This window comes from Odocoileus virginianus, chromosome 4 (assembly GCF_023699985.2).
Source record: "Odocoileus virginianus isolate 20LAN1187 ecotype Illinois chromosome 4, Ovbor_1.2, whole genome shotgun sequence".
In the NCBI taxonomy this organism is placed as follows: Eukaryota; Metazoa; Chordata; class Mammalia; order Artiodactyla; family Cervidae; genus Odocoileus; species Odocoileus virginianus.
The window spans coordinates 25739251-25766888 of NC_069677.1; the positions used below are offsets into that span (position 1 = coordinate 25739251).

Genomic DNA, 27638 nt, shown 5'->3' on the forward strand with positions numbered 1-27638 from the left:
TGAGTGCCCAGGGCAGCAAGTCCTTTTTGATTTTAGTGATAACTCCCTTGTCAATATTTATTAAGCTTTATGCAGAAATCTGGCAGTGGTACAAAGGATGGATGCAGGATGCCTAGAGATCAGACTCTGGGTTATATCAGAGTTATATATTGTACTGAAGCAGGCAGGCTTCCCTGGTGGCTCAGCCTGTAAAGATTCCACCTGAAGTGCAGGAGACTGGGGTTTAATCCCTGGGTCGGGAAGATCCCCTGGAGAAGAGAATGGCTACCCAGTCCAGTATTCTTGCCTGGAGAATCCCATGGACAGAGGAGCCTGGTGGGCTACAGTGCATGAGGTCACAAAAGAGTTGGACATGACTGAGCGACAGAGCACACACATACTGAAGCAAAATGAGGTAAAAAGGGTCTGGTCTAGGATGGTGGAGGGAGGAAGGGGAAGAAGGGATAAAGACGACGTCTCAACTCTGTGGGAGAAGGCGAGGGTGGGATGAGAATAGCACTGAAACATGTACATTATCATATGTGAAACAGATCGCCAGTCCAGGTTCGATGCATGAGACAGGGTGCTCAGGGCTGGTGCACTGGGATGACTCTGAGGGATGGGAATGGGGAGGGAGGTGGGAGGGGGCCTCAGGATCGGGAACACATGTACACCCATGGCTGATTGATGTCAATGTATGGCAAAAATCACTATAATATTGTAAAGTAATTAGCCTCCAATTTAAAAAAGGAAAAAAAAGGCTCAGTGGCAGGTGATGAGTGACCTGGGACAGGGAGTAAAGAGAGGAGAGAAATCTAGGTTCAAGTATTACTGACAGAGGAAGGAAAACTGGTTTCCTGAGTCAGGAATGAGGTGGGAACACATTTGCTTTTAAGCTGTGTTGATGGAGATGTTAAGAGAGACAGCAAGTAGGGAAGTCCAGCAGGTAATCTGAGCCTGGGGGCAGACAGCACTGAAGTCCAGTGGGCACCCTGAGTTATAAAGACAATGGCGGCCATGAACACGGGTGAACTCTCAAGGAAGCAGAGCTGAGCAAAGGCCTGGAGGAACAGTCAACTCAGGGGAAGGAGAAAATGCAGGAGTCAAAAAAAAGAGAAACTATTTTAAAGGGCTGGTTCATCAGAAAGTTAAGATGGGGTAACAAAGGTCAAGGGAAACAGTCGGAAGGCAGGACAGACAAGGCCTGTCATGGAGCTCAAGTGGGAAGACAGACCTGGAGCAAACAGTGAGAACTGTGCTGGGAGTCTGGGGGGCTCTCAAGGTTGGGCGTGGGTGGGATTGGGGAAGGCATCTTCCAGGAAAAGCAACAGCACTAAATCTAGACCAGAGTAATGTTAACTAGAGAAAGCCAGTGGGTTTGAATTTTTAAAAAAATCTATTTGTGTGTTGTTTCTAATTAAGAAACATCTATTTGTTTCTTAACCACTATTTTAGACCACGATTGTAATACATTAACAACATCCAATCTTAGAGAAACTGTATTTCTACATCTTACCTAGAAGACATGTGACACTCAGAAGTCCAAGGAGCCCTTGTTTTATGGTGTAGATGTTTGTTTACACTCCCGCCCACACACTGAAGACAACTTACCAGCAGGAAAGTCATTTATGTGGCTTCATTTAGAACTGCATTATTCTGAAATTTCAAATTCTAGTCCACTCCCTCTTCAACCACAACCTCTAAGCATTCATCTGGAATCCTCCGCCCACCCCCTACCTGCCCCCTAACACCTCTGGCCCATCCAGCCGTCTTCTGTCTTTTCTTCTACCCACCTCCCTGTCTCAGATGCAGGGTCACCTGGCACCTTTGCCCTCTTATCCCTGGTTCCTGTCCTTCCACCCCAGCAACCCCAGACCTTGGGTCATTCCCGTATTCCCTATAATTCCTGCCAGGTTCCTGGAGAAACAGAACACACCAGACAGACAGTACTGCCACAACTGCTTAATGCTGTGTGACCGTCCTCCACCTGTTTTGGACCTTCTCCCTCTCCCAGGCTCTTCACTAGCCATGCTGAATCTTCCCCCGTCTTCCTAGGATGAGAGGAAGTGTCGTGCTCACTCTTGGCTGACAACTTCCCTTCCTACCTCATAGAGAAAGTAAAAGATATCACACACTTGTCACCGTCTCATCCCATCTGTGCTTCCTCTTCAGGAATTCCCCATGCTGGGCAGCCCGCTCCGTTCCCTCTATACAGCACACTGACCACTGTCAGGGGCCAGGCTAGGGACAGGCAAGTGAAGCACTCATTTGGGGCACAAAATTTAAAAGTGATAAAAATATGACTATAAACTAACGTTGCTCCTCCAGCAAGTCACAGATTTTTTTTTTTCAAGCCTCACTACTTGGATACTTTTAAGGTTAAGTTTTCATGACTTAAAAAGTCCCACATGAGAGGCAACTTTTCCAGACATAACTCAAAGGAAAGAAAGATAACATTTTCTCTCTCATCTTTATGTTACATTTTGTTTTACATTCCAAGTACTTTTTTTCCTGGCTTGCTCTGATCATTTATTTCCTATTAAACATAGCTAGGATAAATCCTCAGGAACCAAACTGCCATGTTAAAGAAATCAGGTATAAAAAGCCCTGAATTTACCAGAAAGGCTATGATTTGACCTTATAGATTTTTTTCTTAGTAAAATAGGATTTGGTCCTAAGAAACACAACTGGTTACTGTTTAGCACTAAATCTGTTTCTATTTGCTCAATAAGAAAGGTGGCAACCTGAAATGTGAATGTACAACTCACATTTTAAGTGGGAAAAATGAGATATTCTCTCAATTATATTTTATTCTTTAATCAAAGTTAAGTGTCTTCAATAAAAGGCTACAAAAAAAGGACACATTCCATGCAACAGCTATCTTTAAGTGTTTTTGTGACTGTGACTAGCTATGAAACTTAAGCTCAAGCTCTGGGCAAAGATTAAAAGCCATGTGGAATCATTATTCCTCCACAAAGAATACATTTTAGAGTTAATTCTTGATCCATTGTTAGTCTGAAGACTTTAAATTCCAGCTCTGCAAGCATGGATCTGGGACAGTGGGAAAAGTTGGTTATAAAATATTTAGTGTAAATCTAGCAAATTGCTCTCCACTTACATAAACTATGCTATATGTTTCTTTATAAGTTAAACATGGTTGTCGATTTCTGTTTGCTGGTTGTGGGAAAACTAAAGATAGGAAAATACAAAATGAACAAACAAGTAAAGACAGGCTCCAAGTAAAGATAAGCACTAAGGAAATTGGTGACAGAGGGAGATTATAGAGTATTACCATATTTCAGAGGAATTATACTAAAGGTTGCTAACATTTCCCAGTAACCAGTTTGATTATACAGAATTTGAAGCAAACAAAAGAGCTGAAATATAAAAAGGGTCTCGGAGAGCTCACGCACTAGCTTTTCTAAGCCTGTGTTCATTCTGTGTTCATTTCTGTGTTCATTCTTGAGGCATATTGGTTGGGTTGACAGGGTTGCCAGTTCTTATAAATGTAATTTTTGTCAGTTTTGTTCTTGCCTACTTAAGGAGCAAACTTCTCCTTATGCCTCATGTAGCAACAGTTGCTAACATGGTGTGTTTACTGTGCACCCGGAGCTTTATGTAGACAGTAGCTCTCTCAAGTCTCACAACAACCTATGAGGGAGAAGTTATCTTCCCCTTTTTCAGAAGAAGAAACGGAGGCATGGAGACATGGTGTTAACCCGGTAGCCTCAGACCCTGTGGCAGCTCAGAAGCAGCTGATCCTTTACAGCCCTGTCCCTGAGCTCCTGACCTGTACTCCAGGTGTGACAGGAGGACAGAGAAGCTGGTGGGGCAGAACCAAGAGAACCAACCCTAGAAGGGAAAAGATTTGCTTCCCTGTCTGAAGTTTGGAGTCATTTATGTTTTGCTACCGCCTGCATTTCACCAGAACTTGTTTTCATTTTCTCTGTAACACAGAGACAACAGGCAAAAGTGACAGTTTGAGTCACTTTGGGTACAAAAAGTCTTTCCTGCACATGGAAGATTGGGGTATCTAAGGGAGGAGAGTCAAAGTGGTACACGTGTGCTAATAAGTCGCTTCAGTCATGTCTGACTTTGTGCGACCCTGTGGACCACAGCCTGCCAGGCTCCTCTGCCCATAGGATTCTCCAGGCAAGAATACTGGAATGGGTTGCCGTGTCCTCTTCCAGGGGATCTTCCCAACCCAGGGATCAAACCCACATCTCTTACATCTCCTGCATTGGCAGGCTGGTTCTTTACCACTAGGGCCACCTGGAAAGCCCTCAAAGTGGAAGAAGGAAGTAAAGAAAAAAGTAAGGAGGGAAGGAGAAGACAGTAAAATGTACATGACTCAGAGAGGATGTTTTAAGCAAGTATTCAATGAATAAGTATTGGATGAAATGAAAGGAGAGGATTCATATACAGCTGAGGTTAAATTATGATATGAAAAATAGTGATTTCAAAATACGGTGACAATATAACCTGATATAAGCTATACACTTTGGCCTGTTATCCAGTGGCAACATATGTCCTGTTCTGAATGCAACATTTGATTGTGGGTTCAGAATACAAAAAATAAATAATGGTGTAAAACGTAAGATACACACACACACACACACACACACACATATATCATTTTTCCATCTCAGTTGATCAGCATTTATTATAATAAGTAAATTACCATTTAAACACCTGCCTGGTCCTAGACATTATGCTGTACAGCCCTGAAGTAGGTAATACCTACATATAAGTCATTCATCAAGTATTAAATTATCACATACTGTGTGGTAGGCCACAGGCAGGATGCTAAGAGGGCTTCAGAGATGTTTCCAGGGTAGATCCACTAACAGTAAAAAAGTGTTCCAGTGCAACCTGGAATCAGGCAGGGGGGCGGGCAAGAGAATAGAAAAATCAAGTGTGAAGGTGAACAAAGATAATTTCTATCCTAGTGCTCCCATTTACTAGTCACATGAGCTTGACTTGTCTTTAAACCTTGTACCAACAGTGTTTTCTGAGGATCATTTTAGATGATCTACTGATAAAATGTGGTCCAGATCAAGTGTTCGATATATGTTAATTTCCTTTCTCTAGAAATTGTTCATGCATCTTTACCATGATGGTTTAGTTAATAGATGGCTGATATTCTTTAGGGGTTATTTTCCTTTCAAAGCGATAAGCTGTACTCTTAATATTCTTTTCAAAAACTTTTATTAGATATGAGTTTTTCAAAGTTCTGATCTGATTGCTAATGGCTATTAAGATGTCTCAAACACTATTGTGACTGAAAACAAAGGTATCATTCCTAATTGAACATGGTCTTCCATTATCCTTGACAGGAAAGAACAATATGGTTCCCACAAGCACTTAAGAACACACTTCAAATGACAACAGTCAAAAGATTGTAAGGTCCTGTAAAATATAGAGAAGGAAACTTGAGTCAACTTTTTAACTTACTTTTCTTAGACCACAATAAAAAAGTTGTCTAAAGAGTTGTAGAAAAGGAATAAAAGAGATAAAATATGAAATTTCAGGGAATCTTAAGCTGTGTACCCTGAACTTGGAATTTAGGGAGCTTATTGCCTTCAGACTTAGAGGAACATTCCTTTCTGTTTAAAAAAAAAAAAAAAAAGCTGACTTCTAGTGTTATAATCTTCACTATGGAAGATAAATCTTAAAAATAAGTTACTGGTCAAAGCCAGTCTCTGAATTTCTAGCATTTAAATGTAAAGAAATCACTTTTGCTTTTTCATAGTTTACATCTCACCTGATTGAGTTTTTTATCTTTAAATATGAATTCTTCTATCTCTTTTATATATGCAGACTGTAAAAAAAACCATTCTAGATTTACACTGTTCTGGCTGAATCTTTGCTGGCAGAAATTCTATATCTAATGGCAGAGCTCTTATAGTAATTTGCTGTTCCCCAACTTCTGGAACATAGATTCAATGTATAGTTCTCCTCACAAGATTATTCAACAATGGAATAAAATAATGGCTATGGAAATATTCCCCCCAAAAAGTATAATGTACCATAAAATGCAAAGCTAAAATTTATTCAGTTGAGTATATACAATGTTCCAAATATACAAGGATACCTTTTGTTACTTTAAGAGAAAATTTCCTTCTGAATTGCTCCCAGTTTCTTTTTACCACATCCTATGTTCTGATATGTAGATTATAGTCCAATTGGCTCTCAGAAAGAACTCTACCCTGACAATTTGAAAGTCACTGAGAGCAATGATTCTAGCCAAAGTGACCCATTTAAAAAGATGACCCATTTCAAAACCCATGAGTTATTATTCAAGCTGTTCTATATTTGAGAATTAGAAAGTTATTTCCTTTTCTTACAATCTCATTTGAATCAGTCTTTTATAAAAGGGAAATTTGATCTCTATTTTAATGAAATATATAAGTTGACATTTTCCCTTGCTAAAGCCTGCACTTTATTTTGAAAATTCTTCTCCACCTTCTGATGATTTGTGTTTGTGCATGTGTATGTGTGTGGTCAGAACATTTAGTGCAGTATCATCTATGCTTCCTAATCATCCCTCACTTCTCATTCCTCAGAAACAGCCTCTCTGAGCTGCAGCTTGAATTCTCCCTGTCATAACACTCATTCCCATCTTCAGGTGTCACAGAGAGCCCCTGGCGACTGAGGTTAGTCAGACTGAGTCACCTTCATCTTCAGAGGGGCTCAGTAAACACTCATGGAGAGTGTCTGTGGGAGAGGAGATGGGAGAGAGAGAGAAAGTGGAAGAGGGGAGAATTATTTATGTATTTAATGGAAACATATCAGATATTGAATTTATTGATATCAGATATTGAATTTATTGTTTTTAAAAGAAAAAGAGTTGACTCCAAAAAGCAGCCCCACCCCTGCACAGTGACAAGATGTAAAATCTACTGTAAGTTTCTTATGAGAAAGTTATAAACCTCAGGTGCTTATAATCCTTTCAGAAAGTTCAGGACAGGATCTTTTCAGCACCACCACTTAATGCAACTATCTTCAATCTTCCTTTTCTGGGTCAGTTTCAGCTTCTCACATCCTTCTCCCTGCCCCCATAGGGACCAGGCAAAGTTTCCCAAAATAAAGGCACAGAGGAACAAATCCAGTTCTAATGTATGTGCTTTCATTAGAGAATTACCCTAAATACGACCTCCAAGCCACCACCAGCCACCGAGCGGTACAACGTTGGTGTCCCTTTAACATGACCCATAACCTATGAAAACCAACACTGGGAAAGAAAAATATAGGGTGTGTAGTCAGAATCGGATGAAAAGTTGCTATTCTGGACCTACATAAGGGGCATCTGAGTAAACAAATAACTCTGTTACTTCAGGAAGCAAAATAAAATTTGGTAAAGTCAAAGGAAAGCGTGGCCAGGACCTCCCCGCTTAGAAAGAGGTCTCATTTCCTAGTTATCCCGCCTGCCTACTTCCTTGTCTGCATTGCCCCAGCCAGTAACTCACAGAAAGCTTCCCCAGTCTGGCGGTTTCCCAACTTCTCTAACACGACGCAGGATCTCTACCCGAATTCACCCCAGCAGCCTAGGTGTGGGCGCAAGGTTGGGGGGCCCCCAGCCGGAAACCGAGGGCCGCAGGGCGCGGCGTTCCCCTCCCGGCTCCCGCGCTTCGGCCGGTTTCGGCATCGCGGCGCGGCGGCCGCCTCGCTGGAGCTCGTAGGAATGGGGACCGGCTCCGGGGAACTTCACCCTCCCCCCCAGCCCCGGAGCTCCGGGCCCCCCCAGCCTACCTGCTGCATCTGGACGGCGGCTCGGCCCGGGGTCGCGGTCGCCAAACGCCCGCCCGCAGGCCCGAATGAACAAAGGCGCCCGGGGAGGGAACGTGCCTTTTTCCCCGCCGCACTCTCGGGCGGCGGGCAGCTCTGCCCCGCGGCGGATAGGGCGGCCCCAGCTTCCCGACGCCCGGCTGCTCGCACTCCGGACCAGGGCCGCGAGCCGGCGCCGAGCCCGGGGTCAGCTACAGCCTCGCCTCCCCGGCCCCAGAGATCATTCCAACCTGAAGTCCTGGAGCCGCCCTGCGAGCGACTCTCCTCCCCTCTCGGCCCTGGCGACCTCGCCTGGTCCAGAGGAAGCAGAACAGACTCCTTTCCCGCAGCCCCGGAGCCGCTCCGGCTAGGAGGCGCGGCGAGGCGGCCCGGCCGGGCAGGGGCGGGGCGGAGGCCAGGCCGGCCAGGAGCCCTCGCTGCGGACCAAGGGAAACTGTCTCCCCTCACAAAGAACAAACCAGATGAGGAGCTGCGATTTATCCCCGCCGAGCGGGCTGGAACTTTCCCCATTTAGTGATCCGGAAGAGAAGACTACATTTCCACCTACAGGGGGCCTGGGCCCCAGTTAGGATGCGGTGGGATAAGGAGCATTTTAAAAAGAGTACGATCGATCACACATATTAATTCTATATGAAACAACTGGAATTGTTGTTTATATGTTGAGTATATGATCTCCATATACTTTGCATTAGGAGACAGAATTTGTTGGACAAGTGATCCATTTGTTCAGAACACGCAACGGTTTACTCATCTACGGGAGATAAGTTTTGATTGATTGAGTTGCAGTTCTCTGAGCACCTTATTTTCCTTTTCAGAGCGAGAGTTCTAAGGGCAAGCTAGACTTTAAAAGGTATCTTGTCACACTACTTACGCCCCCGCCCCCCCCCACCCCGAGCTTCAGGGGGCCTCGGTGACAAAAGAAGGAAACTCAATTTTACTGCAAAGAGCTTTGCGACAGCGGTTCGTTTCAGGAATACAATGGGCCGGTGGGAGAGACTCACTCCGCCCTCCAACGAGTTTACTTTCAAGCCCAGCTTCATTTCAAAGAAAACTTAAAGCAAAACTCACCAAGACCAACTCCTTAAACTCCCAAATCGCAGGTCGGCACTCCTCCGGCATGGGAACTAAAGTCATTGGTCTCTGGAACAAAACTTACTCGCTTTAAATCTTAGGCAGGGGCTGGGGAGTTGGCTCTCGGCTGGGCTCGCTACCCCAGCGGGAAGCGGGCTGGAGCCGGCTGATAGCTGGGGGACCCAATCAGGGGCTCTCGGCGAAGGGCGGGGGCGCGGCAGCCCGGGCCCTTGTCAGCGGCGCGGCCAGCGCGCAGTGTGCTGCGTTTCCTGCACTTGGCGTCACTCCGAAGCCCAGCCTGGCCTACCCGGTAGCCACCACCCCAGCATGTAGGTGAAGGTGATGCGTCCCTACTGTCTATTCCTGTCGGTGCAAGGGAGCTCCAGGAAGTGCTTCTCCACACCTCTTTAGTTAATTGAGATCATTTACTCAGATCATCGGACTTCCCTGGTGGCTGATGGTAAAGCGTCTGCCTACAATGCGGGAGACCTGAGTTCAATCTCTGGGTTGGGAAGATCTCCTGAAAAGGAAATGGCAACCCACTCCTGTATTCTTGCTTGGAAAATCCCATGGACGGAGGAGCCTGTAGGCTGCAGTCCACGGGGTCGCAGAGTCGGGCAAGACTGAGCGAATTCACTTCACTGCTCAGATCATCAACTATGAGCCAGGATCCGCGTGACTGTCCTCTTTGAGGTGTTTTCCCCATTCAGAATACTTAATACACATAGTAGACAAAATCAGAATATAAATTTCCACTGAAGGGAGTAAAGTATAAAATCGTTTTGGGGTTTGGTTTCTTATTCCCCAGATGTTGTTCTAGCATCCTCCTTATAGAACAATTATTGTCATTTAACAGTGGTGATATTTTGAACGATTTTGTAATTGTGCAATATATATTTAAGAATATATGACATGACAGAAAAAAAATTAACCCTTTACTTCAGTAAAGTAAAAGCTTTGGATTTGTTATTGTAAAAGGAATGGCAGGTAATGACTTGAAAGTAGATTATGGAATCAATTTCAAATTATAAACACAACATTGTACTTGTTATTTCTAGCTAGATTTTTAAAGAGGTTTTGTAATTGCTTTCTTTAGCTCCTAGCATATGGAGCCATGCAACTATTTTGTTTTATATATTACCGATAGAGAGTGTGGCTCAGTATTGCTATTACCTACTCAGACCTCATGGCATGTCCTATCACAGACAGAAATATTTAGGAATTTTGACTTGTAAGGGAGTCACTGACAGTGACGCATAAATAAGCTAATTTATTATTAGTACAGTGCAAATCACTCCCTTTTACCTATGTGAAATAAAATCCTGATGATAAACCCACAGATATTTCCCCCTAGGTATCATCTGTATATGTCAGATTTATGTACAAATTTTTAATTGCCATTATATTCCCATCAGGTCATTTGGGACTAGGCCCACATAGGTGCAGGTATCACACATGTGTATTCCACATGCTTGCACACATAGGACTCTGTCCTATACAAACTGACTGAAACATTGATAAATATATGTGAAAATCACATATTCACATCGACCTATATGAAGATAGACAACCCAGACAGAGAGAGAAATGATTCAAAAGTAAGTCAAGAGATTGGTGAAAGGATGTGGAGCTTTAGGTGGGAGGAGGGGAGAGGGTGTGGATAAGAGATGAGAATGAGCAAAGTGGTCCAGAATGCCTCCCAGCTGCCCACACATGCACAGGGAAGGCAGCTTTGTATCTCTGGGAGGATTTCTTACAGCAAGCTGGCACCCTGTCCCACTTCAGGAGGAGAGGAAGAGGATGGTAGACTTGATGGTATAGAACCAAAGTACTCTGTTTTATCTGGAGGGAGTGCATAAAATTTATGAAATTAGTTGGAGATAAAATTAACTGATAGTAGCAAAGCCGACTTGACCATCACAAAGAATGAGGACAGTGTCACCTTGCCCTTGGTGTCCACAGTAGCTACTTGTGAACTGAGTCAACTAAAATTAGATTTATAAATGACTTTTAATCTCACCATCAGAAATTTGCTTCACAGAGCACTAGAAAATTTAGGGAAGTGCTTGAAAAGAGAGACCTGTAGTATCAAGATGGTAAACTTGAAAGATGAGAGAAATTACAGTTTGCATGTTAGATTGAGAAAGGAGAAGATAAGGCCAAGAAAGAGCAGAAGGAGAAGCAAATGTAGGAGAGAGAACCAGAGAGTAAGGCATGTATTATTAGTTGTGGCGAAAAAAAACTGAAACGAGTACAAGAGAACCTGGGAGATGGTGGGAACAAAAGAAACCCAAAGAGAGAAGTGTTACTGAAATCATGAAAGGAGAACTGATTGCTTAATGCCTAACACAGTTGAAGCATACCAACATAGTGCCAGGCTTGACTTGTTTAGTTGCCCTTTCTGTAAGGAGATTTCCTCACAGACCCTGCACAGGCCGTGCCCCATGAATTCAGACACACCACAGGCTACGTGTTCTGAAGCCAGTAAGAGTTCATGCAAGGCTTGGGCTGCTAGAGAGGTGGGGGTGGAATCCTGACTTAGTTCCTGCTGGCCACGCAATCTGGGCAAGTGACTTAACTTCTCTGTGCCCCATGGTAATTCCTGTCTGGAAGGGTGCAGTGAGGACTGATCACAGAGCAGTAACATGTACGAAATGCTGAGCATGGCACCTCATGGCCTGGGTGGACAGATGTCATTCTCATGATCATTACGGGCTACAGAAAGCTCCTCTAGCTTGGTGAGCTGGTCTTCCTGCCCTATCTATCTCATCAACATCATTGCCATAAAAGGACCTGCTGTGTTTCACACCTCTAGAGATACAGTTTCTGTTAGTAGAGCATCAGCAATTAATGCAACATCTCCTTCACTGCCTACTCCTCCTTTGCTGCCTACCACCTCTGCCTACCCACACATATATCCTTCTGGGCATTCTTTTCTCACCACGTTTGCTCCTTGGTGATCTCATTCATTGCCTTTAATATTTGATTTATATTTCTAATCTAGATTCTGAGCTCCAAACTGGAAAGTCTTAAGTATGTCACATCAGTCTTAAGCTTAACAGGTCTAAAATGAGATAATCAAATACTGGTTTGTGAAATGATGAATGGATGGGTGTTGGATGACCCCAAGAGCCAGAATCCTTCTCACCAGTGGACCCAGCCCAGGGTGTTTGTTACATGTCAATAACAGTCAGTGGCATTTAATCACTGTATCAATATCTATGGATCTGTTTTCCCTACTCTTTGAATGACCTACACCTCTTCAAGGTGGAGATTACATCCTGCTCATCTCCAGTTCCCTTAAAAAACCCTTCCGCAATGCCTTGCAAAGAGTGAATATGTATTAACCACTGGTTGAATTCAATTTTTTGCTGAATGCTTCCCACATTCATCAAAAGTTCAACCTTTTGGTCCAAGAAGCTTCATCCACAGTACAATGGCCCCAGTGTACTTCGCCTTCCATGTCAACAAGGCCCAAATGCTGACACTGGAGGCACACTATCCCCTTTCCTACAGCTCTTGCTGTAGCTCTTGTGGTTTGGCACCATTCAACAGCCTGCCTCAGTCCTGGGATCTTGGCAGTTGTATGAAACCACACTAGGTACAACTAGAGCTGAAAGATGAAGGGAATTGACAGCTCCAAGAGATACTCACCCCCAGGCCATTCTAAGAACCCATTTTGTGTTTCTCTCTTCTGCCTGAGGGGGGGACCTCCTTAATGCCCGTAGTACATAAGGGCATCTTTCGTATGTGCATACTTAGTTGCTCAGTCACATTGGACTCTTTGTGAACCTATGGACCACAGCCTGCCAGGTTCCTCTGTCCATGGGATTTTCCTGGCAAGAATACCAGAGTGAGTTGCCATTTCCTCCTCCAAGGGATCTTCCCAACCCAGGGATCATCTCTCATGTGCCCCTAAAACCCTCAGTAGGGGTTCAACAGGGAACAGGGACAGTCTTGGAGATGCAGGTCCTGCTTGCTGTGACCCTCCTTGGTGCAGTAGCACTGTGCTATGGATTGAGTGGGCCTCACTTGGGGAAGGTAGTGGGGGGAGAGGATTGGCATGTGGCAGTGAGGCTGGGACAGGTTTTCTTTCCATGTTGCAAATGCTCAAACAACACTTGTGACAATTACCTGGTACCAACTCCCTGCCAGTGGATCCTCAGCATTTCTTCTCCCCTCTCCACCTAAAGATCAGACATTCACTTCACACTCCCAGAGACATGCAGCATTCTATACAGATTCCAGGGGCTGCCTCTAATGCCATGTTTTTCTCTCCAAGCCAGGAGGGACACTTGATACTTGTGTAGGGACAGTCTTGAATTCTACCTGATTAACACTCACATTTTAAAAGACAGTTGGCACCAGCCTTCCCACAGTTATCTAAACTGAGAAAAACTATTTGGATCCTGTTATTAGATAGTATAGAGGAAAAGAAGAAAATCACAGTACCTGGAGATGTTCAGGAAATAGTTATTGACTATGATATAGGGACTGTGTGCTTGACTCAGATGCAATCATTTGTGATAGAAATTTTGCACGTAAGTTTGGTTGTGCTAATATTTAAGGGATAACTAAAATGTAATTCTCTATTGCCCTTTTCTTAATAGTTAATAATTATTAAACTCTCATTGCCTGCTTTATGAAGCATACATGGTTCAAATCCTATTCAAATTAATTCTAAAAGGCAGTTATAAGCTTGCCTCAGATTTGTATTGAGGATTATTTAAAATATGAATCATTAGTTAGGAATTAAAAATGGCTATAGTGGGATTTTTCTTATAACAGCACTTTTCAAAAGCCAATTTTAAAGTTCTTGATAAATCATGTTCTCTGAAAAAAATATACTTTTCATGAATTGGTCTTGATTAGTCTGATGATCTTGCGTCATAAAGCCCAATATTAACACCTATTCGGTCCTGTAAATATAGGGCTAAGGAATCTTACAAAGAGCAATATCTCTAAGAAATAAGTTTCTAGCATAACAAGCAAACAAACAGACTATTTGGGGAGGAAAGGGATTAATAGATAGGATATCTGCTGGGTAGATAAAGATACGAATAGGTCTGCAGAAAGGTACACAGGGTAGAGAAAATAATGTGTCTTTTCAGTGATTCTTGATCTTTGACTGTTTTACACATATTTTTCCTTTATCTTTGGGAATTTCCTTTTTGCAATAGATTTCCCTTTGCATAAGGCATAAGCTTATTACCTGTTTCACAATTTCTTTCCTTTACGGGAAAATCATTAAGTTACTTGGATACTGCTGTTGGAATTACTACCAATACGACCCTTTCCCATGAATTGAGGGAGTAATGATTTCCCTATCAGCAATATTCTAAGAGTCTCCTTGGTACCAGAAGTCTCTCCCAAGAAGTCTTGTCATGCTTGGATTGCACATATGCTGATACACCATGGCTTTGAGATTTGAGCCAGGTTCCTTGAATCGTAGGCAAAAAATGGATGATGGGCTGAGCCACCCCCTTTTCTCTAACCTGCTTACCTGTGTCCTTATTTTATGGGCCCCGTCCCTTATGGAGCCATGCTGCAGAGTCCGAATATCGGGTACTATTTCAGTGGACAGACATTCACCCTTGACACATCAGTCTCTAGTTCTAGAGCTAGACGTCCTGGATATGACCTCTTTCTGGCAGCACCAAGCCAGTAGTTTGACCTCAATAAAGTCACTTAATGCTCTGAGTCCCAATTTCCTTTTCTGTGAAATGATAATAACAGTTATTACCTGCTCCTGCTTACAAAATTTGTGTCTGCTCCTTAAATCTACCATTCATCCATTCAGTAAATACTTATTGAGAATTTGCCTACTTGTAAGGTATGGGGACAAGGGATGGATGATATGATATCTGTCCTGGAGGAGCTCTTTGTCAGGTGTTGAATGCATCAAGGAAGATGATATGCATATTTAAAAAATAACTGTACTTCACATTGTTAGGTTAGCTATTATTTTAAAAATGGAAAATAGGGACTTCCCTGGTGGTCCAGTGGTTAAGAATCTGTCTTACAATGCAGGGGACACACGTTCAATCCCTGGTCTGGGAAGATGCCACATGCTGTGGAGCAACTAAGCCTGTGCCACAACTAGAGAATCAGTGCACCACAAGAAATATCCTACATGATGCAACTAAGGTCCTGTTGCATCTGGACCTGACACAGCCATATAAATAAATTTAAAAAAAAAAAAGGAAAATAATACATGTTGATGAGGATGTGGAGACATTGGGACCCTGGTGCCTTGTGGTGGGAATGTAAAATACTACAGTATGGTGATTCCTCAAAACATCAAAAATAGAATTACCATATTATTTAGCAGTTTTACTTCTGAGTATATACCCAAAGGAAGTGAAATCAATGACTCAACAGAAATTCACAAACTAATGTTCACATTATTCACAATAGCCAAAAGGCGGAAACAACCCAAGTGGCCATCAACAAGTGAATGGATAAACGAAATATGATCTATGCAAACAATAGAAGATGTAAAGCCTTAAACAGGAATGCAATCTGATACATGCTACATCATGGATGAACTTTGAAAACATTGTGTTAAGTGAAATAAGCCGGATGAAAAAGAATAAATGTTGTATGACTTTGCTTACCTAGGCAAAATTATAGAAACAAAAAGTGGAGTGTGGAATGAAGGTTGCCAGGGCCTAGGAGGAGGAAGGACTGTTGTTAGTATTTGATGGTTATAGAGTTTCAGTTTAGGTTGATGGAAAATTCTGTGGATGGTTGCACAACATTGTGAATATATTTTAATTCCACTGAATCATACACTTAAAAATTGTTTAAATGGCAAATTTCAGGACTTCCCTGGTGGTTCAGTGGTTAAGACTCCACACTTCCAATGCAGGAGGCTGTGGGATCTATCCCTGGTTGGTAACTAGAATCCCACAGGCCATGTGGCATGGCCAAAAATTTAAAAAATTAATGGAAAATTTTATGTAATGTATATTTTACTGCAATTCTTAAAAACTGGAGGAATTCCCTGGTAGTCCAATGGTTAGAACTCCATACTTTCACTGCCAAGAACCCTGGTTCATTCCCTGGTTGGGGTACTAAGATCCCACAAGCCGCGTGATACAGCCAAAAAGAAAACAATTATAATTCCCCAAATACTATACGAATACAGGATTGTTAGCTTGAATTAGGATAAATGGCATTGTGTTGGTAATCAATCCCTCTTTCAAAAAGTGCAGTATGCATGAAATTACTTTGTCATTATTTATTATGTGATATTGAAAAGTAAGCACTCATCCAGATAAACTTTAATAATAATTTATTTGTGCCCCATCCTGCTCTAAAAAGAAATTAAGGTCATTTACCCTAAACACATCAGAGTACTGAGATCAAACCCAGTTAACATCAGACCAAATATAGAAACTGAGATATAAAACAGGAGAAGGAGATGATGGCACATCAGTAACTGAGCAAGACTTTCAACTGATGGCGCATTAGTAACTGTTAGCCTTCCAGAAGGTAGAGAACTATTTATATTCATCAGACATTTTATTAATGCTTAAAGTATCACTAATTTCAATATGGTCATCTTATGGATCCATAGTGTTTCATATTGTTACCATTTATAGTTCTGGGAATTTATTAAGCAATTATGGAACACCTAATCAAAACAGAAGAAGGATGTGAAACTAAGAGCATGTTTTAATAAGTCTGAAGCCTCAGGACCTATTCTGTGCTGAATGAAACAGGCTCCTGACGTTCCCTGCCCTGTTGGCCAACTCAGTCTCCTGCACCTTTTGCTGGGTCCCACCACCGCCTGGCACAGTGACCATCTCCTGCATTTGGGCTCCCCCTGCCTCCCATGCTTCCCAACCAGACCCTGCCCCAGCAGCCTGGTTCCCACAGGGCCCTGTGTATAGCCAGGGCTCTTAGCCCCTGCTCCTATTTCCTCCTTCCTGGATCACCCTCCTGTCTTGCTGCAAGTCCTCACCTCTTACAGAGGACAGTTCAGATCTCACCTCCATGACCTCTCCAGCCCACGCTGAGTCCTTCTCCTTGCCGTCCTACTGTGCATGCATTCACACATTAACTGAAAGGCCTATGACCTTTGCTTCTTTTCTTGTGAGAAATGAGAAGCAAGGTATGTTTAAACCAAAGATCATTTCCTATATCTTATTCAAGATGATAAGATATACAGTTGAGGAAGTGGCATTGAAGCATATTCATTACCATATAGAAAATTAGATAGCCCGTGGCATTTTGCTGTATGACTCAGGGAGCTCAGCTCTGTGCTCTGTGGCAACCTACACGGGTGGGATGGGCTGGGAAGCAGGAGGGTGGTTCACGAAGTCGGGGACATGTGTATACCTGTGGGCAATTCATGTTGATATATGGCAGAAGCCAGCACAACACTGTAAAACAACTATCCTCCACTTAAAAAAATTTTTAGAAAAGATGATAAGATATTTAGCAAATGATCTATGAGAGCCAGTAGGGATACTCGAGATGATCTAATCCATGAAGAAATGGAGACCCCAAGAAAGAAAATGGTTTGTTCAAAGTTACCCTGCATATTAGAAGCAGAGATAGACCTGGAAACCTATTTTTCTGAAATTCAGTATTTTTATATCATCATGCTAGCTTCATTTCAATTTGTGTTTTATTTCATAATCAGCAAACAGAATTTTAAATGCACCCCCAAACATAGGCCAAGAGGGGCAATGTAATGTGTTAGCAAGAACATTGACTTTGCCAAAGTCAAAGACATTGGGCAAGACCATGCATAGCTCTGGGCCCTTCTTTTTCCACTTGTAAAATAAGGATTAACTGATGGTCTTTTTTTTTCTTTTCTTTGACCATATTGCTCCCCATTCTGAATCTTGTTGTTCAGTCACTCAGTCGTATCTGACTCCGTGCCATGGACTGCAGCATGCCAGTCTTCCCTGTCCTTTACTATCTCCTGGAGTTTGCTCAAACTCATGTCCATTGAGTTGATGATGCCACCAACCATCAACAATCTCATCTTGTGTCTCCCTCTTCTCCTCCTGTCTTCAGTCTGTCTCAGCCTCAGGATCATTTTGAATCTTTGGGTCTGTATTTACCTTTTGAGCAAGCACCCTAAGAAAATTCTTGTCACATGAATGGAGAGTCTTGAAATCCTGGGAGGGACATTGACAGTTGTGGGCAATTGAAAGCTATCTTAAGGTTTTTAAGAGGGAGAATGATGACATAATGGATTTGGAGCTTTAGGAAGGGCATAAACTGGTGGTCTGTATAATAGATTGATGGGAATGAGATCTCAGGGGCACAAGTGAGCTGCTAGGATTGTACCAAAGTATTCAAGATAAGACAGGGGAGTTTGCTCTGTACTGGAGGTACTGGAAATGGAGAATAAGCAGTAATTCCAAGAGGTGTGTTCAGAGATGAAAAGACAAGACTTGCTGGCAGATTGAATGTAAGCGATAATAGCAGGGAAGAATTTGCAGTAACAACTGTGTTTTAGGGACACTAGAATACGACTTTTCCACCAATATGCATAGGGCTTCCCAGGTGGTTCAGTGGTAAAGAATTCACCTACCAATGTAGGAGACACAAGAGATGTGGGTTCGGTCCCTGGGTTGGGAAGATCACTTGAAGGAGAAAATGGCAACCCACTCCAGTATTCTTGCCTAGAAAATTCTATGGACAGAGGAGCCTGGTGGGTTACAGTACATGGAGTCGCGAAGAGTCAGACATGACTGAGCGATGGAGCATGTAAGTACCAATATGTATGCTATTTCTGTCTGGTGAATTCTGCTTCAACCCAAGGTGTTGAGGTGTCTGTGAGGCATCCAGGTAAAGACATGGGCGTGAGCATGACCAAAGGTCTGGCAGGAAGATAAAGATGTGGGAGAGTCAACAGCATGAGGGAAGAGGAGAGAAGGAAGTCTGGAAACTTGAATTCAGATCTTGAGGGAGCAGCAACATTAGACATAAGGAGAAAGACGAAACAAGAAAGGGATAGAGAAGAAACAGGTGGGTGGTAAATGAAACATGAATAATAAAGAGAAACCAAAGGAAAAGAAAGGTTTAAGAAGATGAATATCCATTACATCAGAAGCTTTTGGGTTTGAAAGGATAAAAACAGATGCTTCATTTTTGCAAAGAGAGTATGAGATGAAAACTAGCTGTTTTTAAGTGAAAATCTATAATACTTTTGATGTGTGTGATATGAAAGAATATGAGGAGTAAATGAAATCCTTTGATGGCAAATTGTATTGACAGTTAAGGAGCAAAAATATACTTCTAACAGACTGGTTTTCAAAAGAACATTCTCCTATTGGAGAGCTGGGAAATTGAGGAGGGGATGGGGGCAAGGGTTAAAAGAGGGAACAGATTAAGGTGTGTGGGCAAAGAAGAAACTTACCAAGAAATCCTAACACATACATACTACATTAATGATCTTGTGTACAAAATAGGGCTGCATTCATCTTTTAAAAAAGCGTTCCTTTCCTGTCTCTTGGTTGTGGTGTCATCTGAAGCAAAGAGGAGGCGTAATATAGGATGGAATCAGCCATCCAAAGTTATGTTTTTATGTTACCTTGAAATATGGCTTCAGAGAAGAAACAGTCCCTTACCGTTTCCTCTTTAATGACCTGGGGATGTGGGTGAAGGGAGATCCATTTTTACATGTAAATCAAAGCCAGAGAGTACATTTAGTGTAGAATACATTTATGCAGGCTGATCTGGCATCATCAACCCCATCCCAATTACAGTGTTCCACCCCTGGGTAGATATCCACCAGGACATAAATTGCTCTACTTGTTTAAGGTTTTAAAATTACTTGAGTACTCCCAAAGTTTTCACTTACATTATATACACTTGATGACTTTAGATATTAAATCCTTGAGTTTTTTTCCTATGAACAAAGTGCTTTGGAATAATGAAGCAGGCAATCATCATCAGCTAGAATCATTAATTTTCTCCAGTTTTATAAAGTTATTTGAAAGGAAAACAAAGGAGAAGAAAAGAAAAAGAACGACTAACAATGGTGTGAGAAATTTTTTTTTTTAACCTGAACTGAAATGAAGCCCACCAGTGTTCAGGGGACTTCCTGTTCTTGGGAGTTTTATCCATTGCACTCAAAACAGTACTAAAATGAAGCAGTTGAAATTGGAACATCACCTGACCAGGGATTTTTTTTTTTTTGCTTCTGAGTTGTGAATATTTTCTTATGTCAGATTGCTAAAGATTCCTAGGGGTCTCTAAGTTCTTATATAAATGTTGAATGATAAGACTGACTTCTGCCCACTACTTAGTTATTTCTGCCTTGTGACTTTATTTAATTGTCAATACATCCTTAAACAGCCTTGCCAAGTTACTTATGCCCAGTGCTTCACAGGGCCATAAGAGGCTGGCTGTACTCTGGTTTACTATGAATGCTTAACTGTTGCTGTGGTCCTACTTAATGTTATGGCTCTTAGAAACAGATTGGTACTGAGGCCTGTATTTCTTTCTGACATAGCAATTATCATCATTTCAAGATGATTTACAAAAATCAAAGGAACCTTAGAGACTCATTCAGCTCAGTTCAGTTCAGTTCAGTCACTCAGTCATGTCTGACTCTTTGTGATCCCATGAACCGCAGCACGCCAGGCCTCCCTGTCCATCACCAACTCCCAGAGCCCACCCAAATCCATGTCCATCAAGTCGATGATGCCATCCAACCATGTCATCCTCTGTCGTCCCCTTCTCCTGCCCTCAATCTTTCCCAGCATCAGGGTCTTTTCCAATGAGTCAACTCTTCACATGAAGTGGCCAAAGTACTGGAGTTTCAGCTTCAGCATCAGCCCTTCCAGTGAATACCCAGGACTGATCTCCTTTAGGATGGACTGGTTGGATCTCCTTGCAGTCCAAGGGACTCTCAAGAGTCTTCTCCAACACCACAGTTCAAAAGCATCAATTCTTCTGTGCTCAGCTTTCTTCACAGTCCAACTCTCACATCCATACATGACCACTAGAAAAACCATAGCCTTGACTCGACAGACATTTGTTGGCAAAGTAATGTCTCTGTTTTTTAATATGCTGTCTAGGTTGGTCTAGGTTGTTCTCTGCAGGGAGATCCAACCAGTCCATCCTAAAGGAGATCAGTCCTGGTGTTCACTGGAAGGACTGATGCTGAACCTGAAATTCCAGTACTTTGGCCACCTCATGCAAAGAGTTGACTCATTGGAAAAGACCCTGATGCTGGGAGGGGTTGGGGGCAGGAGAAAAAGGGGATGACAGAGGGTGAGATGGCTGGATGGCATCACCTACTCGATGGGCATGAGTTTGAGTAAACTCCGGGAGTTGGTGATGGACAGGGAGGCCTGGAGTGCTGCAGTTCATAGGGTCGCAAAGAGTCGGACACGATTGAGTGACTGAACTGAACTGAACTGAGGTTGGTCATAACTTTCCTTCCAAAGAGTAAGCGTCTTTTAATTTCATTGCTACAATCACCATCTGCAGTGATTTTGGAGCCTAGAAAAATAAAGTCAGCCACTGTTTCCACTGTTTCCCCATCTATCTGCCATGAAGTGATGGGACCAGATGCCATGATCTTAGTTTTCTGTCTATCAGATCTAGTCCCTTAAATCTATTTCTCACTTCCACTGTATAGTCATAAAGGATTTGATTTAGGTCATACCTGAATGGTCTAGTGGTTTTCTCCACTTTCTTCATTTTCAGTCTGAATTTGGCAATAAGGAGTTCATGATCCAAGCCACAGTCAGCTCCCGGTCTTGTTTTTGCTGACTGTATAGAGCTTCTCCATCTTTGGCTGCAAAGAATATAATCAATCTGATTTTGGCATTGACCATCTGGTGATGTCCATGTGTAGAGTCTTCTCTTGTGTTGTTGGAAGAGGGTGTTTGCTATGACCAGTTCGTTCTCTTGGCAGAACTCTATTAGCCTTTGCCCTGCTTCATTCTGTACTCCAAGGCCAAACTTGCCTGTTACTCCAGGTGTTTCTTGACTTCCTACTTTCGAAAAAGCAAGAGAGTTCCAGAAAAACATCTATCTCTGCTTTATTGACTATGCCAAAGCCTTTGACTGTGTGAATCACAATAAACTGTGGAAAATTCTGAAAGAGATGTGAATACCAGACCACCTGAACTGCCTCTTGAGAAACCTGTATGCAGGTCAGGAAGCAACCGTTTGAACTGGACATGGAATGACAGACTGGTTCCAAATAGGAAAAGGTGTACGTCAAGCCTGTATATTGTCAACCTGCTTATTTAACTTATATGCAGAGTACATCAGGAGAAACGCTGGGCTGGAGGAAGCACAAGCTGGAATCAAGATTGCCGGGAGAAATATCAATAACCTCAGATATGCAGATGACACCACCCTTATGGCAGAAAGTGAAGAAGAACTAAAGAGCCTCCTGATGAAAGTGAAAGAGGAGAGTGAAAAAGTTGGCTTAAAGCTCAACATTCAGAAAACTAAGAGACTCATCAGTTCAGTTCAGTTTAGTCGCTCAGTCATGTCTGACTCTTTGCGACCCCATGAAAAGAGACTCATTAGCTACTAATAAATATGATCTTGAAGTAACTTTTTTGGTGGAATTATACTTCTTGAAATTGTATCCTTGGTCAACGGCTGTCCTTTATCAGTTTTGTCTTATAACAAGCATTTTTAAAAAGATATAAATTTTTCATTTTAAGAAAAAATAATCGTTGAGTTATAGGATAGGGTAAATTGTAGGATATCTCTCAAATGGGGTTTATATGTCATTACTGTCAGTAACATTCATTTTAAAGTATCATGTAAACCATTTTTTAAAATTATGAAAGCAGTAAGTATTTAAATTTTTATTTTTGCTACACTGGGTCTTCATTGCGGCATGTATCCTTTTTCTAGTTGCAACATGGGGAATGGGAAAGTTGTGGCTATGGGATTCTCTTACTGCAGAGCCTGGACTCGAGCGTGCAGGCTCATTTGCTGTCATTGGATGGCTTAGTTCCCCTGTGGCATGTGGGATTTTATTTCCCCAACCAGGGATCAAACCAGCGTCCTCTGCTTTGGAAGGTGGATCCTCAACCACTGGACCACCAAGAAAGTCAGTAAATTTTTTTTTCAAATCAAAGATTGAAGAAGGGTTAAGAGTAAAATGTAAAAATTTTTTCCTCTATTTTCTTGTCTTTGTTATCACTCTCTAAAGTGAATCACTGTTAACAATGTTTTAAGCTTCTTGGCATGAATTTTCTAAGCATAGATAATTTTACATATATGTATGTATGCACACCCATTTTACACAAATAGTGTGAGTTTTATACAACTAGTCATATCCTGCACAGTGTTGTACATTTGGCGGTTGTTTTTTTTTTCATTTATTTTTATTAGTTGGAGGCTAATTACCTTACAGTATTGTAGTGGGTTTTGTCATACATTGACATGAATCAGCCATGGATTTACATGTATTCCCCATCCCAATCCCCCCTCCCACCTCCCTCTCTACTTCACAGCTGAATTCTACCAAAAATTTAGATATGGTGGTTGTTTTTTAATTCACTTAAAACTCTTGGACTGTGTCGTATCAGCATGATTCAGTCAACTTCATTCTTTTTAAAAACTGCATGGCATTTCATTGCATGTATGTACCATAATTTAAGTAATTTCCAGTTTGTGTCTTATTGTAGTTGAGGTTCTGTTGTTTTAATTACGGTGACCATGTTTAGAAGTGAAACTGCTGAGTTAAGTCACGCACACCAGTCAATGTGTGTTTTAAATCACAATGAGTTATTTCTAAGGTATCTTGCACAAATTTATACTTTTGCTAGTATTATCTAAGCATGTTTTCATATCTTCATCTGCCAATCTTCCTTTGAGGTTTGCAGTGTCTGACATACTATAGAAGCTGAAAATTGTTACCTCTTTATACAATGCCTTTGTTGGATTCATATGTACTGAGCATTTTTTATAAGACTAATAGTCATTTGTATATTTGTGTGAATTTCCTAGATCGCATCCTTTGATTATTTGTCGCTATTTGTCATATCTATTCTTATGAGAGGAAAATAAACTATTTCCTAGGGTAGACTGCTGTTTAATAGATAACTCATGAGCAGCTCACAGGAAACCACAAATGTGTATATTCTACATGTGAACACTTGTACAAACACTGATTCACTTGGAGGCCTGAAAGTTAGCCCTAAAAGGAAAGTGTGGCCACACAACCTGAGAGAGAAAAAAAAAAAATCTGGAGATAGACGTGGGGACTGGCCTTTCTTTTGTTTTTCTATTGCTGAGTTGAAAACCAGCCACAAACTTAACAGTTCAGCCCACTGTTGCCCCGGGACAGGAGCCTGAGCATAGCAAGACTGGCTAATTGCTGAAGTCGCGTAGATAAAATCAAGGTGTTAGCCAGTTGAACTTCTTACAAGCTATCTTCTAAGTTTGTGTGGTTGTGGCTGAATTCAGTTCCTTGCAACCATAGGGCTAAAGTTCCTGTTTCCTTGTTGGCTGTTAGCTGGGTGCCACTCAGCTCCTAGAGGCTGCCTGTGATCCTTGGTGTGTACCCTGTCTCCATCTCCAAATCCAGCAAAGGAGAATGTCCTTTGTGCTATATCCTTCTTGTGCTTCCAATCTCACTGACTTTTTGACCCAGATTCTGAGTCCATGTGAGTAGGACATGCCCAACCTGATAATCTACCTGTCTTAAGGTCAACTGATATGAAACAAAACAGAATGGCAAAATATCTTCACTTAAGTTAGTGTTTGATTGACTAACTGGGAGGAGGTGTATGTGCACTAGGGGCCAGGAATCTTGCGGGCCATGTTAGAATGCTGCATACCACACCGCCCACCTGCCTTTCCAAGGGAAACAGAAAGAGCTCATGTCTTCTGGCTGTAGGAAATCAATCACACAGAAATATGGAATGCCAGAGGAAGGGGGAAGGACAGGCTTCTAACCCCATGCACAAAAAAAGGCATCCCTATAGGTCAAAGATCATGATGTGAGCAATGAAATAGGAGAAGACTGGGGAGAAAATCTAGGAGACCACATGTGCGATGTAGGGATCAGGCAGACCTTCCCAACCAAGAAACCAAACCTGTTATTTCCTACTCCAGTGTCTGCCCTCTTGCCCCCCCATGCTATGGCCCACAAATAGGTCATTCTCTGGCTGCATACATGGATTTTGAGTCCTTTAACTTTGCCATTTCTTCTCATGCCAGTGTGATCAGAGTATGGTTTTGTGAGATGTTGGCCCTTGGGTGTTCAGCAGAATAGAATGAACTCACTACAACCTAAGTAGGTGAGCCACTGAGGGGAACTGTATTGATGACTGTTATTCTAAAAGAATTCTAAAACACTGCTTCCCCCCACCCCACTCTCTCTCTCTTTCATCTTCCCACCTGCTGCTGATTTAGGCATATTATACGTGACTTGCTTGAGACTGAAGAGACTTATATAAAAGAGATTAAGAACATAATTGATGTAAGTAGATTTGGAGCAAGGGGGATGTTAATCATGTATTCAAACTGTAAAAATTTTGTTGCAGAAAGAAATTCAGGATAGTTGCCTTATGTCTCTAGAATTCCCACCAAAGTTTCAGGTCTTATAATAGCACAAGTGGTTTTTTTTTCTCAGGAGGAATAAGAACATTCTATGATTGTTGATTTATGTAACAAAATAACTTCCAAAGGATTATAGCACCTCATATGATTCTAGTAATGCCCCACTTAGGTTCATCATATGCTTGCCAACAACAGATGTGATAATTTAAACATTTTGATAAATAGAATTGTTTCTCATTGTATTAAGTAGCATTCTTTTTGCTTAAGAGTAAAATTTATATTTTCTCTATTTTCCTAAGGTAGTAATCTTGAGAAATAAACTATTTGTATTAACTTACAATGGAAAGTTTTTACAATAAAACATCAGAATAAAACCAAATATCCAGTAAAAAGGGGAATGGTTGATGAAGTGTTAAATATATGCTAAATGAAGTATTAGTCAACTGTTACAAAATAATTACTTTTAATAATAACATCAACATTGAAATAAATGCTTGTAAGATTAAATTAAAAATAGTACTTCTAGAAATTTACAAGCAGAGTCTAAAATGCATACAGAAAAACAGACTACAAATTATATATGTACTGTGATTATAACCATACATAGTAAGCTTTTAAAAAGCCATAAAGGAAATAAGACAATAGTAATTGCATCAGGTCATAAAATAAGAGGTAAGTTTTTTTTTTCCTTTTCCATTTGACTTTTGTGGCAAGTTTAAAAAATAGATTTGTTCTTCCTGTAAAAATGCTATCATATTATCATTGCCATTAAACCATCTTATTCTGAAGATAGACCAATGAGGAATATAACATCAAAAGAAAGTATCTGAAGGAATGGCTTGCAGGAAACATGTATGCCATACTCCCCAATTATTAAAGTTTTGGCCTCTACACTGTCTAATTCAGATCATCTCTTATGGGTTCCTGTTTGTAAAACCTACCCTCTTTCCACCTCTGCAGGGATATATCATTCCAATGGATTTTATTTGGCTGAAGCATCTAATTCCAGATGTCCTGAGGAATAACAAGGAGTTTCTCTTTGGGAACATTAGAGAACTTTACGAATTTCACAACAGGTATATAATGATTCAAATTATCAGAGAAAATGGAAAATAAGAGAAGGATGGAAATGAGTTCAGTTCAGTTCAGTCTCTTCTCAGTCATGTCTGACTTTTTGTGACGCCATGGACTGTAGCACGCCAGGCTTCCCTGTCCCTCACCAGCTCGTGGAGCTTGCTCAAACTCATGTCCACTGAGTCGGTGATGACATCCAACTATCTTATCCTCTGTTGTCCCCTTTTCTTCTTGCCTTCAACTTTTCCAACATCAAGGTCTTTTCCAATGAGTTAGTTCTTTGTATCAAGTGGCCAAAGTATTGGAGTTTGAGCTTTTCATATTAAAAAGCAGAGACATCACTTTGCCGCCAAAGGTCTATCTAGTCAAAGCTATGATTTTTCCAATAGTCATGTATGGATGAGTGCTGAAGAATTGATGTTTTTGAACTGTGGTGTTGGAGAAGACTCTTGAGAGTCCCTTGGACTGCAAGAAGATCAAACCAGTCAGTCCTAAAGGAAATCAGTCCTGAATATTCATTGGAAGGACTGACTGAAACTCAGCTTCAGTGGATTGGATTGGGGTGGGATGAGATGAGAATGAGGTGAGAAGGTCCCCAAGGAAGACGGGAAAAGACATTAATGGAGCATGTACTAGTGTCAGGCATAGATGTTGTATTCATTTGTGGGTTCCCTTCCTTATTCATCTATTCACACATCAGCATTTGTTGAGCACCTGTTCTGTGTCAGGCACTGTGTTGCACATTGGGAGTACAAACTTGACTAAGACACAAGTCCACTTACCTATTATAGGTGGGTGCTGGGAACCAGGGTGTTAGAAAATGCTAACCAGTCAGACAATTGTCCTTTTAGCCAATAGCTCTTGTCCTTTTAGCCCAAGGTGTTGGATTCTAAAGAATGAGAAAAGGAGGGGACTTTGGAAATCATGTTCCAACTCTTTCATTTTACAGATGAGAAAACCACATCTTGTGTTTACTACTTTACCCATTCTAGTGGCTCCAGGTTCTCACATCTACTTGGTATGAGGGAAGAGACTGCTTGGTAAATGGAATCACAGTTGTTTCTTAACCACATTTCTTTGACCATTGGTCCGACACAAAGATGAAATAAAAATACTATTTCTGTTTCTTTTCCTGGAGAAGTTATACAGCTTCTTTGAACCTCAGGTTTCACACTTATGAAACCCTGTCTTGCAAGGTTTGGTGGAGGATT

At 41.7% G+C, this 27638-nt stretch overlaps 2 protein-coding genes across 18 annotated transcripts in view; one reads left to right on the forward strand and one right to left on the reverse strand.

Annotated features, from left to right (window-relative positions):
* B3GNT5 (UDP-GlcNAc:betaGal beta-1,3-N-acetylglucosaminyltransferase 5) overlaps positions 1-9429 on the reverse strand; it is a 77430-nt gene extending 68001 nt beyond the window's left edge. For 2 of the 13 annotated variants that reach the window (XR_011487275.1, XR_011487277.1), the window contains exon 1: positions 8836-9424. The gene's annotated coding sequence lies outside the window, so the exon portion shown is untranslated. The other 11 variants (XR_011487280.1, XR_011487279.1, XR_002311310.2 and 8 more) reach the window with 11 other exon arrangements.
* The window catches only part of MCF2L2 (MCF.2 cell line derived transforming sequence-like 2), a 269424-nt gene that overhangs the window by 167502 nt on the left and 74284 nt on the right, over positions 1-27638 (forward strand). For all 5 annotated transcript variants that reach the window (XM_070466335.1, XM_020879915.2, XM_070466334.1 and 2 more), the window contains 2 exons: positions 25207-25273; positions 26314-26429. In XM_070466335.1, coding sequence (XP_070322436.1) covers positions 25207-25273; positions 26314-26429 — 183 coding nt within the window. The remainder of the gene's footprint in view (positions 1-25206; positions 25274-26313; positions 26430-27638) is intronic.